This window comes from Drosophila kikkawai, chromosome 3R (genome assembly GCF_030179895.1).
Source record: "Drosophila kikkawai strain 14028-0561.14 chromosome 3R, DkikHiC1v2, whole genome shotgun sequence".
NCBI lineage: Eukaryota > Metazoa > Arthropoda > Insecta > Diptera > Drosophilidae > Drosophila > Drosophila kikkawai.
In genome coordinates, this window is record NC_091731.1 from 20,805,188 (window position 1) to 20,823,095 (window position 17,908).

The 17,908-nt window shown below is 40.4% G+C and overlaps 3 protein-coding genes across 7 annotated transcripts; 1 reads left to right on the forward strand and 2 right to left on the reverse strand.

The window, feature by feature from the left end:
• The first annotated feature begins 355 nt into the window (after nucleotides 1-355).
• Spag1 (Spag1 axonemal dynein assembly factor) lies at nucleotides 356-2,180 on the forward strand. The gene is made up of 5 exons (XM_017167828.3): nucleotides 356-710; nucleotides 772-1,184; nucleotides 1,249-1,376; nucleotides 1,446-1,573; nucleotides 1,630-2,180. The coding sequence occupies exons 1-5, from the start codon at nucleotides 438-440 to the stop codon at nucleotides 2,140-2,142; spliced, it is 1,455 nt and encodes a 484-aa protein (XP_017023317.1). The 5' UTR covers nucleotides 356-437; the 3' UTR covers nucleotides 2,143-2,180.
• LOC108075405 (uridine phosphorylase 1) lies at nucleotides 2,123-4,661 on the reverse strand. Of its 3 annotated transcripts, none has more exons than XM_041777491.2 (7): nucleotides 4,413-4,661; nucleotides 3,515-3,570; nucleotides 3,327-3,450; nucleotides 2,931-3,272; nucleotides 2,626-2,767; nucleotides 2,373-2,566; nucleotides 2,123-2,314 (listed from the first exon to the last, which is right to left on the reverse strand). In XM_041777491.2, the coding sequence occupies exons 2-7, from the start codon at nucleotides 3,523-3,525 to the stop codon at nucleotides 2,225-2,227; spliced, it is 903 nt and encodes a 300-aa protein (XP_041633425.1). In that variant the 5' UTR covers nucleotides 3,526-3,570; nucleotides 4,413-4,661; the 3' UTR covers nucleotides 2,123-2,224. The 3 variants fall into 3 exon arrangements, with proteins under 3 accessions (XP_041633425.1, XP_017023318.1, XP_017023319.1); XM_017167829.3 differs by lacking the exon at nucleotides 4,413-4,661 and adding an exon at nucleotides 3,948-4,040; XM_017167830.3 differs by lacking the exon at nucleotides 4,413-4,661 and adding an exon at nucleotides 3,825-3,983.
• A 293-nt stretch (nucleotides 4,662-4,954) lies between these two features.
• LOC108075654 (uridine phosphorylase 1) lies at nucleotides 4,955-14,882 on the reverse strand. Of its 3 annotated transcripts, XM_017168201.3 has the most exons (6): nucleotides 14,605-14,882; nucleotides 12,703-12,764; nucleotides 6,796-6,919; nucleotides 6,195-6,542; nucleotides 5,474-5,845; nucleotides 4,955-5,414 (listed from the first exon to the last, which is right to left on the reverse strand). In XM_017168201.3, the coding sequence occupies exons 2-6, from the start codon at nucleotides 12,753-12,755 to the stop codon at nucleotides 5,271-5,273; spliced, it is 1,041 nt and encodes a 346-aa protein (XP_017023690.1). In that variant the 5' UTR covers nucleotides 12,756-12,764; nucleotides 14,605-14,882; the 3' UTR covers nucleotides 4,955-5,270. The 3 variants fall into 3 exon arrangements, with proteins under 3 accessions (XP_017023690.1, XP_017023689.1, XP_017023691.1); XM_017168200.3 differs by lacking the exons at nucleotides 12,703-12,764; nucleotides 14,605-14,882 and adding an exon at nucleotides 8,314-8,560; XM_017168202.3 differs by lacking the exons at nucleotides 12,703-12,764; nucleotides 14,605-14,882 and adding an exon at nucleotides 7,020-7,038.
• Between the last annotated feature and the right edge of the window lie 3,026 nt (nucleotides 14,883-17,908).

A 17,908-nucleotide genomic window follows, 5' to 3' on the forward strand; every position in this document is an offset into this window, starting at 1 on the left:
ATTCTGGCAGACGGGGTTGTTTTCGTTGCAGTGAATAAGACTTTTGTGTTTTGTAAAAATAATTTTAATCTTTATACTATAAACAATAGAAAAAGCAAAGGTGATGTATTTTTTTAGTCAAGCATTGGCGTTGATGGAAGAATTTTTTAACCTTGTAATTAGCTTATAGTACGTAGAGAGTCGAAATACATTAATTTTAAATAAACGATTTTATTTACATAAATTTATTCAACATTTTGGTAAATAATTTTGAAACCTTTTTATAGAATACCATGATAGGTTGGACTTACTTTAATTTTACTTTAAACCTATGCTAACCAATCATATATTATTGTAACCAAGCAAGCCGGCAACTTATTGCTTGATCAATAATTTCGATTCAAAACAACAAACCCATAACAGCTTTTTCATTCAGTTCCCACTACAAAGCGAAAAAAATGCAGTCGGAAAAGAAAAAAACTCTCTTGGAGAAATATGAAATACCAATAAGCCACCTGGACTTTGCCTACGTGGAGACGTGCAAAAATGCTCGGGAAATGGAGAAAATTGTGCATATCCTGCGTTCTGGCGAGGAGGGATATTTTCCAGACCTCTTGCGCTGCTCAGAGGAAAAGTTAAAGCTGCTAAAGCCAGACAGCAAATTGTTTCGCTACGAGGAGAACATCAAGAAGAGTGATATACTGGACAAGAAGGAGCTGAAGCCCATTTTGGTATGTTATCTTATTTTAATTTTAAAGTCTTTCAAGTGTAACATACTTCTTGTCGCTTAAGGATTGGACCCAAGACATTAAAACAAAGGATAGTGCCTTGAACGAGTTAAAAAACGAAAAACAGTCCCTAGATCTACCTTCTATACGGAAACTGGGCAAAATAGAGCTGGACAAACCGAGCCCTGAGCCAGCAAAGCCCACCCCTGCTGCATCATCACAGCCAGCAAAGGCCAAGGAAAGCCGGATCAAGTCAACGGACTACAGTAAGTGGGATAAGTACGATCCCGACGAGGAAATACTGCGCATGGATCTGGATGAAGAGCGCAGCAAGGAGGAGGCCGATTTGAAGATTTCCATTAAAGACAAACCAGCTACCAAAAAAGAGCTAAAGGACGAAAAGCAGGCCATGTATGAACGCCTACAAACGCAGCTAAAGAGACTTAGCCAGTTGGAACGTGAGCAATTTGCAGACAAGTGGGTGTCCAGTATTTTCCCTTAATATATACATATATATATAATTTTCATATTTTCCTTTAAGACACCGACTCCGTGGAAATGAATACTTCAAGGCCAAGGAGTATGATAGTGCCATTGAAGAGTATAACTGTGCCATTTTATATGATCCGGAGAACGCAGCCCGGTCTTACAACAATCGGGCTATATCTTGTAAGTGATAATGAATATTAAAGAAAATTGAATTGTTTTTTTTTTATATAATTATATATTTTTAATAAGATATGAAACAAAGTAACTATGTGGCTGCTATAATGGACTGTGAGGCGTGTCTGCAGCTGGAGCCGGAAAATATTAAGGCCCGTCTCCGCCTGGCGGATGCAAACTATGCCCGAGGAAAACGTCGTGAGGTAAATAAACATTTTATTACAAAAATACAAGGGTTATATTTCCTCTTTGTTCGTAGTCTTATTACCTGTACCAGCGCGTTCTGGAATTGGATCCCGAGAATGCTAGTGCCAAGCAGTCTCTGAAGAATTTAAATTCCCAGTTGGGTGAATTAGCCCCGGCCAGTGCCACGCGTTTGATGATCGAGGAGCTGAAACCAGATGCCGATGCTGGAAAGCCCAAGGAAAAGACTGAAGTAAAGCCACCAGCAGACAAGCAAACAACAGTAGTGAAGAAAGTGCCACCACCAGTGGCCAAGAAACCAACTTTGGCCAAGAAGCCGACTGTGGCTGATGCTCCGCCAGTTAAGGAATACGATCTGGCCGAGCTGGTCAAGCCGAATCGTGTGGTCAACAGCAAACTGGTTTCGGCTGCCCAGGCTTTGGGCAATAAGTTCCAAGCTCCACAGGGCAATTCACCCAAGAAACCAGTCCAGTCCAACCTGCCGTCCAACGAAGCGATGCCGGCAATGTTCCGCATGCCACAGGATAACCTGAACACCAGCAATAAGCTTCTAATTCAAGAGATTTAATTGTATTTACTTAAATGAAAATAAAGATCGAAATGCTATAGGTTCGTATTTCTTGGAGGTACAGTATTACGCCAAGGTCCGGTTAGTGCAGGAGAAGTTTCTTTATGTAGCGGCCCACGACGAGGAAGGGACGTTTCTCGAACTCGTGCTTCTGGTCCATGGTGATGGTGACCTGGAGAATGTATTTTGTTTGGTTGTTTTTTAAAAACCTATATAGCTATTCCGCTCACCTGATCCCCATTGAGGCGATTAATAATGGTCACGCAGACATCACCGGCCTTGACCCCAACCTTCTGGGTCACAGAGGCAAACATGCTGGCCTCCATCTCGATGTTGAGAATCCCCAGGCTATGGCACTTCTTCAAGAAAGTCATCTTATCTTCGTCGGAGTACTCGCATATGGCGCCATCGGTACGTCCCTGACCTGGGTCAATTCAAACCCAATTGAGCATCGAAGTTTTTCTGGGAACTCGTACCACTTACCCTCGTAGAAGCAGTCTGTGCCCATCGTGTTGCCACTTACGGTTTGAAAACTGTCCTTAGCCTCGACACCATATGCCATGATGTCCTTGATCACCTCCTCGGAGAACTTAGCAGGTCGCACCACACGCTGACCGAGAATTGCCTGGGAAATACATTTGAGAAGTCATCATGGGTTTATCCCTATTTTACATAATAATTTAATAATAATTTTCAAGGAATATTTGTAATCAGAATAATTTTTTTTTGTTTTGGAAACCCTAAGTTTCGAGATTAATATTTTTTATAAAGAACTAATAATCACTTACAATTTCATGTTCATTGCGCAACAGCCCATTGAACGCATCCTTGGTGACCACCACTGTGCCAGGTGGCACTCCGAGGCCACCGCACGTACCGATTCTCAGGAAGATGGGATCCTGGCAGCCGGCGTACTTGACCAGCTTGAGCAGTTCGTGTAGAACCACGCTAAACGTAGAGGAGCCCACGCCATGGCTGCAGCACAGCACCGGTCCCACCTTGTACATGGCATAGCGGTGTCCCCGTGCACAAAGATCCTCTGGATCGCTAGAGTCTGGCAGTCCCAGAACCTCCGACAGATAAACAGCTAGAGCCCGCATGCGGGAACCAGTTCCACCCATGCAGACCACCTGCAAATATCTTCCTTAGAGCCTTAAGGGAGGTATACAATTTCAAAGACTCACCTTGACATCCCCGAATCTCTGCTGGATGTCACTGGTGTCATTTGTGTTGGCAACATTTATGTCCAGGTGGTACAAATAGTCCGAGGGCATGGCCTTCAAGTTGGGATTCAACAATTCGGGAACGCTGCCGATCAAACTCTTTCAGTTATTTTCACTTAAAAAAAATATAATTAGTCCTGGCAACTTACCTATTCGACATTTTAAGTGTGTTTCCAAGTGATTATTTTATAACAAAATAGAGAATCTAAAAACAAGACAATATATATATTTGTTTTCGATTTGGAAAATATATATTATTTGATATACGATTTCTGTGCCCTTGAAAAATGTTTGTTTAAATGCCGGCAACCAAGTGGTCGTTGCCAATTTCCTAATCTTATCTATATGCGCTCAATGAAAACTTTAGTTTTTACACATATAGACAACAATCTATACATATTTTGCAAAATTATTTGTGTTACATGGGCTTATCTGTATGATTGAGTAAATATTACACACAGTTGTCTGTTGTAATAAAAAGCGCACTTCTGATCTCGTCTTATTTTTGTCTGAGTATTATTAATTGTTAATCAAGACACGTGGCATCCATGACACTTGTAAACTATAGCACGTTCCACTGACCGACACGATCCGTTTGCTTTGACTGCCGGCAATAGACTGAGGAACTGGAGGTTGGAAACTATCCCGCCTTGCAGTGTATATATTTCTTTCAAGAGAGGCAAGTGAAAGAAAAAGAAAGGGTACTCGAAAAATGGAAGGGTATGTTGTATTTATGAGAATGGGGTTTCCAGGGTACAAGGTTATTATAATATGTATTTTGGCTTTAGGAAATTTATTTATTTATGTTTAAGAATGCATCATGACAGTATTTCCCTTTAAAGACATTTGTACCAGGTATTTCTTAGTCAATCAACTTGAACTGCAACATGTATGTTTTATTTTTATCAATTAAAAATAAAATGCTACAGCCTTAATAGGTTGTAAAAAGGTGGAATGTGTTTTGTTGTATTTTTAAAAGACTTAATGGAAATAATAACCTTTTTGGAAGGACTATTTTTTTTTAACTTTGTCTCTAAATTAGCTTACCTTAACTGACCAAGATACATATACCGCATCTGTTAATCCAAATTGATCCCACAAAATAATAGCAAATACCTTGTTGTATAATTTAATTACAATTTGTTTTTAATATACCATTGAAATATGTTTTTGTTTTTTTCATAAATTTCGTTTTTACAATATAACTTGTATATTTTTCATGTGCTTTCCGTAATCATATTGATGTTTATTTTCAGCATTTTGTTCTATTTGGTATTCTTCTATTTTGAGTTGACAGAACTTGATAGAATAATTTCAACTGCTGCTGGTTTTTGGTTTAGAGTTTGAGTGTACGGTAGCAACATTAATCAACATGTACATTGAACAAATGTTTAGGAATTTCAATATAATATAATAGAATAATTTATGAAATTTGAATTTAGTATTAATTGTTATAGTTAAGTGTGTTTATTATTGTTAAACTTCCTGCTCGCTTAGCCCCATTCAAAATATGCAACATAACAATTAACAATTATATTTCGTTTAAATATATGATTCGTGTTTTATAGGCTTGTTTTTTCCACAAACCATCTGGTGATCTCAAAAGCCTTTATTTCTGATAACCTTTGAACGCCACACGCGGTGATGCTATTTTTATATATATTAGATTTGTGGTAACAATAGATCAGCATTAAGCAGCTCAATGAATATACATACAATATGCTGGGGTTTAAATTATCTTATGAGGTTGAGAGGGCGATATACACAGAAATAAAGCTAGGAACTTAATCAGAGCTAAACTAGGGAATGTTGAAACACCGTTGTATACTGGAGAGATGCGCACATATATATATAGAGTAAGAAGGTAACTTTAAACGAAACTCTTGGATCCCCTCGAACTCCCGATTACTCGTGGGCCTGGGACTCCTGCTGGACGAGCTTGAAGCGCCTGGGGGACTTGATGGAGCCCTGGTGACCGAAGAGCGACTTCAGCTGGCCATTGTGCGATAGCACCTTGCGAATATATCGCGCCACAAGGATTTGGGGACGCTGTAAAAATAATCTCTGTTAAGTACAATCTTGGGGGAATATTGATTTTTGACACCCACCTGCTGCCACTCGTGCATGACCTCCTTGGGGGCGTTGACCTGGTCGCCGTTAAGGCGATTCAGCAAAGCCACGCACACCACCGCAGCCTTGATGCCGGCATGGTGAGTCAGGGCCGCGAAAATGGTGCTCTCCATCTCGATGTTGACCACTCCATTGTCGCGCAGCTTCTCCAGATAGGCCATCTTGTCGTTCTCGCTGAACTCGCAGAAGGCACCGTCTAATCGTCCTTGGCCCTCGTAGAAATCATTCGTGCAGAGTGTCTTGCCAATAATGGTATCATACGGATCGTCGGCTGTGGCCAGGGCTTTCAGCTCGCGGGCTAGCTTCTTGTCCAGCTTGGCAGGACGGTGAATGGTTTCGCCCAGAATGGTCTGTAGAGAGAGCAGAAAGGTAAGAAAAGCTTGGCTATGCTATTTTTCCCTTCCCTATCACCCCTTTACTGCGTTGCCAACTCCTAACTTTAAATTTTATAACCGGCAAAGGTACATAAATAAGAAACTTTAATACTAGTAATTTTATAGAAAAACTAATGACATTTTTACTTCCCTTTGTATGATAAATGACTCATAAAAAAACGAAAATATATGATAGTAAATATTTAATTTAAACCTGATTAAAAAACCGTTTAAACCGTAACCAAAAATTATATATTTCTAAAAAGTATCTAACGCCCACTTGAGATTTAAGTGCCCCTATACTTGACACCCTAATTATACTCACAAATTCATGGGAATTACGTAGCTGGCCATCCAGAGCGTCCTCGGTGATGATGACAGTGCCGCCCTCCACGCCTACGCCACCGCAGGTGCCGATCCTGATAAAGACGGGGTCCTTGCACTTGGCATGGTACATCAGCTTGATCATCTCGTGCATAAGGATGCTGACCGAGGGTGTGCCCATGCCGTGACTGACGCAGAGCACGGGGCCAACCTTGTACATTGAGTAGCGGTATGAGTAGGCACTGATGTCCTGGAGCTGAGTTCCAGCAGGCAGCTTGTAGCCTATTTCGTTCATGATGAAGTGGGCAAAGTTCTCCATGCGCTTTGGTGTTCCACCCATGCAAACAAACTAAAGAGAGGGGAAAATATTAGTTAAAGAATAATTATGACTAGTTCATTATTAAGGCTTATACTCATTGTCATTAGGAAAAGTTAATAAATCTGGCCAAGCATATAATTAAGTAAATTGGTTTAGCAACTCGTTTCGTTGGTGCTCCACTTGATTTGATAACAAACAAGGTCTAGGTCTGGGTCTAGTCGCCGCCTCTTTCAGCCGGTTAAGATAATGAATAATTCAAGAGGTTGGCGGAGGCCTGACTCACCTTAACGTCGCCAAACATCTCCTGCAGGTCGTGGCTCTCGCTGCCCAGTGCCAGGTGATAGAGGATGTCCTGGTCCATGAGCTCGATGTTTGAGTTGCGCAATTTGACGGTGCCATCGGAGTATCTGTAATAACCCAAAATGCAAATTGAGTTATGAGCTATAGCAGGCATTATATCACAATAAGAACCCTCGTTAGGCCAAGTGAATGGAAAAAGTTAATTACTTTCAGCTGACAACCCACTGAAAACAGCTTTTGATGTGATAAAAGCAAATGTTATCTATTTCCTAGAAACTGAGCGAACAAGCCCCCAGAAGTTTAATCAGCAGGAAATATATTTCGTCATCTGTGGGCATTATTTTGGTTTATATCGCGTGAGCCACATATAAGTATGTGTTAACTTAAAGGTTGGCCCCTTAGTCACTCTAGGTTTTTGTATATATTTGATGTATTTATTTTTAAACATTTGTGATTTTAATAAAATCCCTCTATTATAAAAATTCCATTACATATACAAAATATTTTTTAATGAATTCAATACCATACTTTTTTTGCCACGCAACCATGATCAAGCATTTAAAGCTCTCATTTCTATAAGGTTCAAATGTCAGCTTTGAATTTTGGTTTACTAATCAAATTCCGTATGAGGAAACTCTGATGTATTAGTGACATTATTTATAGAGACCCCCCTCGTAGCAGGGGCTGCCACCGCCCATCGATATTCCATTATCAAGTGCGTCAAACGGGCAAGTCGGAAAAAAACATGCTAGAAGCAAGAGCAAAACAAAAAACGAAATTCCTCTGACTAGAGCATAATCACAAAAGTATCTTCGCGGTGACTTGACCTTGATTGATAAGCAAAATTGTATATATATACTTTTCGTATTTCGTATGTCGGAAGTTCCACGACAAACATCCGATTATTATAATATATAATACATAAACAAAATTGGCGTCTCTTGATTTGTTGGTCTAGGAAACCGGATCGCAGCGGTGAGCAGCTGCTGACTGAAAAAATAGTTTATATTTTTTGAAATTGAAGACAGGGTAATCGCTTAGGCGACACACCCACCGGCCTGTGCAAATATTTGGCCAACTGGCAGAGCGTTTAGGCCGAATCTCTTGCGGTTTGCCACTGTGTTTGGCTCTGGCTCTCGCCCTGAGGCAATACCTCTTCGTGTTGCTCTCAGAGTGGTATGGATTTGGGAATTAATGTGCCAACAAGGCACACGGATTTGTCACAGAGCTAACTAAAGACCGCAATGCAGCAGCCAGATGCACAGTTTGATTAGTCAGTACAGAGAGAGAAATTAGTGATACTTAGGAATATGTTTACAAGTAATAATATAAGAAAGAAGACTAATGAAAGGCAAAAATATTCCGATTAATATTACTGGTAAACAAATTCCTCTATATATGTAGTTTTCATTGCATTTCCTTAACTTCCCGCCAATTGCAACAACCCTCGTCCTTCCGAAGGACAGCTGCAGCTGCAAGAAACCGGTTTCAGCATCCTTACCGCGTTATCTTCTTCACGTATGCATCATCGGTCTCGTCGTCCTGCAGCGAGGACCTGTGGGCGCAGTCGTAGTGGGCCTTGAAGTCATGCGACTGATTATCTGTAATCGTGGGCGGCATGATGATGTCACCTCCTTAATGTCCTTTTGGAGTCACAATAAAAAACTAGCAACGCACGAGCCAAAAACAAACCGGTGAGACGTTCGAAATAGAGAAATATATATACACGTCAGCGCTTCAAGCGAAACTAAAAAAATTTCTTTGGTTTCGCCGGGCCTTATATAGACTAGACATATACGCCGCCGCGCCACGCCGCCGCCGCCGCCGATTTTTGCCTTATTTGACGCGCCGCCGCCAAATTATGAAAATAACGGCGCGCCGCGGCGCGCCGCTGGTGCGGCATCGGCGCAGCTTCAGCGCGGCCTTCAGTGTCATTGTTCTTTATAAAACTTAAAAAAAAATAAATAACTCATTAAAATGGCCTTTTTGCCTTATTTGACGCGCCGCCGCCGCCGGTTCTTTCTGACTACTACGCCGCCGCCGCCGAGTCATTTTGACCTCTACGCCGCCGCCGATGCCTTTAACCATCGGCGTAAACCTCTAATATAGACCGCCTAACAGAGCTCTGTTAGATGGCTGTTAAATATAACCAGTTTACAGACCGGTAGCAGACGAAACACACGTACACAGACATATACTTATAAGGCAAACTATGGGACTTTCAGCATTATCTTTTGCTAGAAACGGGAGTCCCAGACTTATGCTGCGCAATTCGATTACACAAATCACAAATATATTAATACATTTTATATTCTCGTTGCGATGCTGTAATGGAAAACGTGCTCGTCTTGGGGCAAGGTCTCTGCTTGTTATCAGTTCATAGCCTCCTCTATGCCAGCCTTAATCAAGTGCAATTCTCAGGTTGAAATTGCAGTGGGAGCATAACAGATTTGCGTAATCCAATTATTTGCAATTTCGCTGTTCTATTTGTATTACAAACAGGGTGTTTGTAGCGGTTCGATCAGCCGGACCATTGCCTTAATTCCGCCAATATGCAAATCAATTTTGGAATATTTAAGCAAGCATATTTTAAACTGGTTTTCAGACACCACCGTCGTTGTTTCACATTCTTCAACTCTGATATTTGCAAATGAGATGCAAACAAACCAAGCCAAATTAGAAAATACTTGTATATAATTATTGGTTTATTTTTATCGTCTCAAGCACCGTCTCACTAATATTTATTTTTTCTGGCAAATATGTATCCTATTATAGTTGGACCAGGAGGAATGTGAACAATGCAGCCTACCACCATTACAGCCTAGTCAGCTCTGCGTCATCCGTTGTCGGTGCTTTGTTGTCCAAAGCCAGGCCATAAAATATACATAAACATACGACAGCTGAAGACAGACCAACGAGGTGGAGCCCAGTGTACAAGTGTACAGCTAAGCGGTATATATACTATATACATATATGTCTGTACATAAGCAAACAAAGTCCGAGACAATCAGCACGAAAAAAAAAGAAAACTTGAACTCAAATAAAGCAGGGGAAATAGCTAAAAAGTCAAGTCAGAGACTCACAGGTACCCATTAATCCCTAGACTTTAATGATTTATACATCATAAGCCATAGGATTTATTTGAAAAGATGATGATAAGCTAATGAAAATAATGTCCATAAATTTAATATTTAAAAAAAATCGTCAATAAGATCACATGCTTAGTTCAGGTATATTGTGACGTCCCTTTTTTTCAATAACAAACTTTACACTGATTTACAAAATAAGAAAAATATATAAAGTAAATAAATCACAGTTTTATTTCTGACAGAATCTAGACAAAACCAGCAAAGATTTATAGAATCGGAAATAAATCTTCCACTGCGTTGCAACCCTTGTGAACCTATAGGTATAGGATTATTCAATTAATCCTTTCAAGGTATTAAAAATATATATTCCCCACAAAAACACTGCTCCATATTCAAGTTACAGGGTATCAAAAGTAATGAAATGAGCAAAGGCAGAGGCAAAAACAAAGCTTAGTCAAAAACAGGCAAAAAGGGGGCTCGTCTGTGTTGCCTCAGCAACGAGGAGAGGGAGAGCAATAATAACAGAGACAGTAAGAGAGGGAGAGAAAGAGACAAAAAGAAAGAGACAGCCAGAGCGGAATAGAAAGAGAGGGGCAGCTTGCGTACTTTATGTACGTGACGGGGCTCACAAGTAGATTTTTGAGGTCGCAATCGAGCTGTGAGCGACTAGCGTTCGGTGGAATTCACTTAATGGCCAAAACTCGTAATTAACTTGGCCAACAGCCGCTCCATTGATTGAATTCACCAGCTGCAAAGCCAAACAAAATCACTGTTTATATAAGCCAAATGAAAAAACTATTCTTTGATGTTTGTTTGAACTCATTAATAAACAAAAAGCCATTATCGAAAAAGCAAGACTATAGTATATATTTTCATATCATGTGAGAGAGCTTCTTGAGGAACCCTTGGTAACGTGAGATGAGTAGACAATCTTGGCCATTTCAAGTCTTTTCTTTGGGTCATTCCACTTGGGTACTCAGCCTGTGTTAACTTGGCTGTCAGTGGCAGCAACAAATGTCAGTGGCATACATCTAGTCTTTCTCTTTGTGTGTCCCTCATCAGTGAACCCACATACACTTGATCTATTTATGGGTGACCCAGAGTGGGTTACAAATATTCATAAGCTTACGAGGAAATTTGTAAAACAAAGATTAAAGGTGTTTAAAATATTGAAAATGTCATATATATTAAATAAACTGTATTTTCAAGGAATTTCTTTCAAATACAAAATAATATTTCTTTTAGCCTTACTACCTCTTTTTTCCCAGTGACTATACACACTTATTCCCTAGTTCAAAAATCGATTCCTCTGCAAGGGGAACTTCTTTCAGACCGAGTAAAAGCTTTGCCAGCTTTGAATGAGTTTTGCATTTGTCACGTCACGGGGTCGACCATTAATCAGAGAGCTTTAAATGGATCCTTTAAGGTGGGTAAGCCCATTCAGCTGCTCACACATTTCCTTCTTTCCCCAGGAGGGGGAAAATTGTAATTGCAATTGCCTGGCCAAAGCTCTTAAGCGTTTCTGCAGGCCTCCGATAAGACCTGGATGGTTAATTGCCAAGGGCAAAGGGGCGAAAGTCAGGCGAAAGACCAGGCCAAGTCCACAACAATGAGATGGGAAATGCAAATGAAGCTGCGAACAATGCAGGCTGCTGATTAAGGGATCACTTTCTCCTCCTCTCTCAAAGAGAGAAAAGAAATGGTAAATCGAGTTAAGAAAGCAAAAGCCAGGGCCAGTCATGATGTCGTGATGTCATCCCAAATTGCATTACTCACACATCACTGGCACTGCCACTGGCATCGGCCCAGGAGACGCACCCACTCCATTTTGGATGAGGGGGCGGTTTGGTTGGCTGGCAATATGGCTTTCTGGCGGCCTGGCATATGCCGGGCCCTGTCCCAATCGATAATTGTCTTGTTATTGTTTCGCTGGCTTTGAACTTGGGACTACTGTGCGTATGAGCAATGCCAGAAGAGTGGGTGGGAACACCCACTCCCTAACCAAGGTCGTATAGGGTCTGATAATAGAACTGCAGGGTGGGTTTCCCTTTCATTTGCACATTTTCTCTGCCAAAACTGGGCAAATCGTGGGCTGCGATATCTACTATTTATAGGTTTTTGCTTTGGCTGACATAATACTCTGGCTCCCCGAATGCTGATAGCTGAAAGGGCCAGTAATTAATGGCAATTTGTGTTTTGCCGCTGTTATGCGATTATGCTTAAACCAATTAGTTATGATTTCCTGTCATCGGGGGAAGTGTTCCAGGAAGAAATTGTAATTTGGTAAAGGAAGCCTGAGCATAAAATACAGGAACAGGTTGGAATTTAATAAAGAAAACGATAAATTGATAGAAAAACTGCCAAGGTGATGGTATTTATATATAAATATATATATTTTTTATAAATAACTAAAATAATACAATATTGAAAGTAACATCTTCTTGGCATCTCAACAAAGGCCCAAAGTTTTCCCATTATTTATTGTTTCTCCCTAAAAGAATGCAATGTATTTTGGTGGCAACCTTCGTAGCAAATTGGTAACACAATTGGCACACCGGCATTACCAACTTGTCCCTCTGAAGCAGCCCCCACATTGTTAGTCGGTTGAGAAGTTTTGTCACCAAAGTTGAAATTTATAGCCCTACCATTGTGGGTGTTTTTGCAAAACCCAAAGTTGCGGGCGAGTAAAAACAAAAACTTTGAATTAAGTCAGCCCAAGTTGGAAGCCAGACCTGTTAATTCTCCGCCAAGTTGGGCCAAAGTTGGGTCCCCAAAGTTGGTGCTATGCGGGTGGTACTTACTCGTCGAGTTCCTCCTCGGAGAGCGAGTGGCTGTTGCCCGTGAGCAGCGACATCGTGGGACCCTGCAGGAAAAACAGAAGCGAAATCGAGAATGAGAAATTAAAACGCAAATGGAATTTTAATAGCCCGTAATTCCGATGTGCAAATTGGCAGCATCTTCTCGAAAGGGCACGCTAAGCCCATTTAAATGCGTTTCACATTCTGAGGCCTAAACAAGCCGTGCCGCAGGCCACAAAACTACACTAAAGAAAGGTTTTATTTATTGATTTATTCATTTACATTAATACCTATTACGATTTTTTAAAACCATATTTAATTTAAGTGAAATTTGTAAGACTTTTTATAAAATAAAATTTTAGAAATATTTTTACATGATTCATTTCCATATTTGGTTGTAATGTAAGTTCAAAATTAGTCATTAGCAATGATAAAAAAATTACAAAAATTATATAAAAATTGAGAAATGTATCCATTTCAAGTTCTTCAACAATTTTCCTTTTTTGTTATAGTTTAATGTTCGAATTATATAAGCTCAATGATTTATTCTTTTTAAAACTGATATTTTATATTTTTCTGTTTAGTTTTCATTAATTTTTCTTTGTGTACAGGAAAAGTGGGTAAAGCGCGCACAAAGCATTTTGAAGGCTTTTAATTAAAAAAACGTCAGGGAAACGTCACGTGCCAACATCAATGCGAGTACTCATGAGCGCTAGGGGTGTTGTGTTTTCAGGGAGTCCTTGAAATGTTTGCAGACCCAGCCAGACTAGCAAAATGTTTTAGCACTTCGTTTTGTGAGGGCTTATCCGCTGGCACTTTTCGCATTACTTTGCCCCAAAGATTGGACACGTTTAGCCAACACAACCGGCTGCCCCCAGCCCCCAAAGTTATGCCACACTCTGCAACCAAGTATCTTATTTTTTTTTTTTTTTGTGTTCTTGTTCCGCTTGGCGAAAGTTCAAGGCCAACCACAATTAGCTTGACCAGGCAGAAGGCACTCAAAAGTGGGCGGGAGGACTGCGAGGTCCTCAATTTGTCCACTTTGTTTATACTTGTTTCCAGTCATATTTACTCGGCTGCTGGCTATGCCTTGAATTTGAAATAGGGATAAAGAAAAGCAGAGGAAACTGTTGCACAGACTCGGAAAGGGACTTGACATAAGCAGGGGATTATGTTATGAGATTTATTGGAAGAGACTTTAAGAAGCATTTATTAAACAGGAGTTTTGAAGGTTTATCGGAGGCTCATTAATTCTGAGGAGGATATTTTACGGCACAACCTTTAAAAAATATTAATTATTTCTTTGAGAGCATTCGTTCTCTTTTATATATTATTAAACATACTCTTGCCTTAAAATATTGAACAAAAACAACAACAAAAAACCTTTTTAAGAAACCTTTCTGTTATTATTTGATACTTTCCAGCTCAAACCTCTCACTGGCAACATCAATCATCCCCCGCGACTTGCAACTCGGATAATCCATTTCCGTTTCTGCAAACAATGTTGACCCATTAACGTGTATATAGCCTTGAAAGCGTTTGCTGAACCGTTCCAATGCACAGCTATGCATATATCCAGCTGATGCAGGCAAAATAAAAGGAACATATATAACATATATACATATATAGTACAATAGGAGCGCAAAAGGGGTAGCTCTGTGGAGGGTTGATATAATTATCTTGTTCCCTATTCTCCCGAGAACTTTTTCAATTATTTCAAGAACCCTTGTTGCAAGCAGATGTACCTAGGCGGTGTGTGTGTCAGTGTGTGTGTGTATCCTGCGACAGGATAACACTAAGAATTGAGCTATTGATTTTCTTCACAAAGAAAGTTTTTCGTCAAACTACTGCTGACTGTTGGAATATTACTTAAATATATACGGTTTTCCTGTCCTGCAGACTTACGTAAAGAGTTCTAGGTGTTGTTGTTGTGGGGGGGTTGGAGAGTTAAGTTGGTCTGTAGTTACAACTCTACCGATATGCACAAAAAATGAAAGCAAAGCACTATTTTTCCGTCGCTATACTCTGTGGTATTTCGATTGCTTTGTTTATCTGCAGGCACGTGAAGCTAGTAGGAATGCTTTCTCTCCCTCTCTGTGGTAGCTTTTCCCCCCTTCTTTTCGCACAGGCACACGGACACGGAAACGGGCACACGGACACGGAGAGCGACGACCAGAGCTGCGCGAGGTTTAAGAACCAACTGACGAGGGGAGTCCCACCAGGCGAAATTGTTGACTCTGCCACTCACTCGGCATCCGCTGGCACTCGCTCTCTCTCGCTTTCCACTCAACGCAGACTCACTCGAATCGCACACGAACCTCAATAGCTAGGGGGTATTTAATTACAGTGTACAGTTGAGTCAATAAAATTGTTTACAATTTCCTCTAAAATCGCACTCGTCTCACTCGAAAAAAAAGAGAATAAACGGAGTGAAAATCAAGTAGAGAAGAGGGGTTGTGTGCAACAGCTGCTGCGCAGTCCTTTCCACAAGCGCCTGCTTAATTACCAAGTCCTATGGACAGGACTTGGGCTGGATTTAATTATATTTTAATGTGCACTTAAAAACCTTAAAGGTGTTGAAAAATTGAAAACCAGGTTCCCTTGGGACACCCTGGCGTATACGCAATGCAAGAGCTGTACAAAGGGACGTTGCGCATACGCCATGTACGCCACAACATCATAACTTCGCTGTAGGTCGGCATTGCAGGCTATAAAGAAAACTAACCAAGTTGATGTTTGCTTATTCATTTCGTTTTATGAGGGTCGTAAAACGTTTCCCATTGAAGCGGATTGAGGATTTTATTGTATCAGACACTTGCAAGGGATTTTTCCTAATGGAAATGCTGCTTCAAGTGGAAGCCTTGAATAAATTACAATATATTCTGTAAATAAAAAGCAATCGAGAGTGACAAAACAAAGGGAGAGCATGTTGATCAATAACCAAGCAAGAAAATATGGTAAAAATCTGCTGTGCTTTACGCCAAAATATTTCAATACTCATTTCCACATTCTCTAAGGGTAATTACCTCCAAGTGTTTACCCAAAATAAACTATTTGTTTAGCTATTCCAAAGCACTTTTTTCGCTCAATGCCAAGGTGCTGATGAGGCTAGCATTGAGAAAAAAAAAACATATAAACAACCAATTTAATTTCTGTAAAATTTTCCCTTTCGATGAGATCACAACTGAGCTTAATTAATTGTAATCAATCGAGCTTTTGACTTTAATTTGACATTGACATTCAAATAAATTTTCTCCTGTTCTTTATTGCTTAATTTCCAAGCTTTCACAGGCCGACCGACAGCACAAAATCGCCATGCTTGGCTGCGGCCCAGACGGAGATAATAAGTCCAACATGACACGACACCGACATGGGCAGTAAATACGAATTACGTTGGGCGGAACAGGCCCCGGCAGTGGATGGAGCAAGAAGCGACAGTAAAACGGTGACTAAACTGTGCGCTTTGATGAATTTTCGACAATCGAGTGGCGGCTCTCGGCTCAGGGGCTCAGCTTGATGGCTCTGTAAAACGCTCAGTTACTCAAGCATCCGTGCAATTGCCGGCAGTGACAAGGAGGAAATCTTGAGAGACATGGCCTGAAATTTCCATTTCGCTGCATAATAATATTATTAAGTATTTTATGCCGCGACTAGCAATGGCTTTATGTCTCATAGGGCACGCAATTGAGGAGACATTGCTCATACGCAACGTTGGCCGGATCAACAGTTGAGAACCGAGCATATGGTCGATTCGGGGATAAAGACCTTGCCCAGGCCATTAGGAATTTTAATATCAGACGCGTGTCAATGGCACGCACACTAAAACCAAGGAGTGTATACAAAGGGGGTCAATATTTAATTCAATAGTAATCAAAGGGATATTAAAAAGTTGAACGTATATATTTATTATTCAAATTTAATTAAAAGGATCAGAAAGGAAAATAAAACGCTTTTTAAAAAAATGCAATATTTTCTGACTTGAATTGAATAAAAGAAGCTGCCTTCTTCTTTTTTGAGAATTTTAAAAATAAAAAAGAAAGGAAAACTTTGTTTTTTTTATCCGTGGCTAGAAAGACTCGCCTGTTGATGCTTATCAGGAATATGTATGATTTTTAGGGTCGGAAATGACTCCTTCACTGCGTTTCTAGCTTCTGTCGGAAATTATAATACGCAGCAAAAGTGTAAAAATAAACTTTAAAAGCGTTTAAGTGATGTCTAAAGGTAACATTAAATGTAATCAAAGAGCTGCTTATATTTCTTCATTCTAAATAAGCAGTTTTCTTTTGAATAATTATAGCTTAAATGGCTTCACCCTCTGAAAAATGATTTAAAATCCACCCAAAAACCCCTGATTGTACATGTTCTGTTAAATCGATATATTATTTTTAGTGTGCATTATTATTTATTCAGTGGTCCCTGCATGTCTCTCTGGCTCATACGAACGCCTACGCAGTCGCTCATTTCGTTGATCTATTTGACAAATAAATACTTCTCCGCCTCGTTGACACGCCACTTCGGAGGCATTTTCCATTTTCCGTAGCCAGGCGCATCTGTTGTTGACCATTTCCGCTGCGAGTGTCAACAAGGCCTACCTACATACCAACTTACAGAGCGGCGAGCAGGGAAAAACGACGAGGATGTGGCAGGCCGGCATCCAGAATGCCTTCCGTTCGATGCCACCACGCCCACATTCCACCACGCAAAAGCGGAAACGTTGCTCCTGGCCACCACCTTTTCCGCTCCCCCTGTGCTGAGCATTCGTTACGTAACCAAACAGTTTTCTCACTCTCTCATTGCTCTCGGAGAACAATATTTTCTGCATCGAAGTGCGTTGAACTTGGCCCAATTCTGAGCAGTTTTGAGTGAGCCACATTCGCGTTTGAGCCTTTTTTTTTGGGGAGGGCTGTTGACGAGTCTCCTGTCCCCCAGCTGAGCTTGGGTGGGTCCTAAGGCTTCTCCTCCTTGGGCCTCGCGGGAGGCGTCAAACAAAATGCGAGCGTTAATCTTTTTTGGCGCTTATGATGATTATGGCGGTTGAGCACGACGAGTACTGTGGGTAGAAGTCGTTAAAAATTTGAAGCTTTTTTATATTATTATTTAAGTCTAGCAACTAATTTTACCATAACTTATGAGTATATAAATTCTTGTATCTATAAACATCCTTTTTTATAGATTGAACAAGTTTCTTTAATTTTATAAAAGTAAGTAA

What these genes read in the sequence shown, in the direction of transcription:
- Spag1 (XM_017167828.3), top strand. Translation starts at nt 438, where the DNA reads ATGCAGTCGGAAAAGAAAAAAACTCTCTTGGAGAAATATGAAATACCA. An exon ending in CGTGAGCAATTTGCAGACAA is followed by an intron (nt 1,185 to 1,248) that starts GTGGGTGTCCAG and finishes TTTTCCTTTAAG; the next exon opens with ACACCGACTCCGTGGAAATG. An exon ending in CAACAATCGGGCTATATCTT is followed by an intron (nt 1,377 to 1,445) that starts GTAAGTGATAAT and finishes ATTTTTAATAAG; the next exon opens with ATATGAAACAAAGTAACTAT.
- LOC108075405 (XM_041777491.2), bottom strand. An exon ending in CACAGACTGCTTCTACGAGG is followed by an intron (nt 2,567 to 2,625) that starts GTAAGTGGTACG and finishes GAATTGACCCAG; the next exon opens with GTCAGGGACGTACCGATGGC. An exon ending in ATCGCCTCAATGGGGATCAG is followed by an intron (nt 2,315 to 2,372) that starts GTGAGCGGAATA and finishes TACATTCTCCAG; the next exon opens with GTCACCATCACCATGGACCA.
- LOC108075654 (XM_017168200.3), bottom strand. Translation starts at nt 8,432, where the DNA reads ATGCCGCCCACGATTACAGATAATCAGTCGCATGACTTCAAGGCCCAC. An exon ending in TACGTGAAGAAGATAACGCG is followed by an intron (nt 6,920 to 8,313) that starts GTAAGGATGCTG and finishes GGGTTATTACAG; the next exon opens with ATACTCCGATGGCACCGTCA. An exon ending in TCATGCACGAGTGGCAGCAG is followed by an intron (nt 5,415 to 5,473) that starts GTGGGTGTCAAA and finishes TTATTTTTACAG; the next exon opens with CGTCCCCAAATCCTTGTGGC.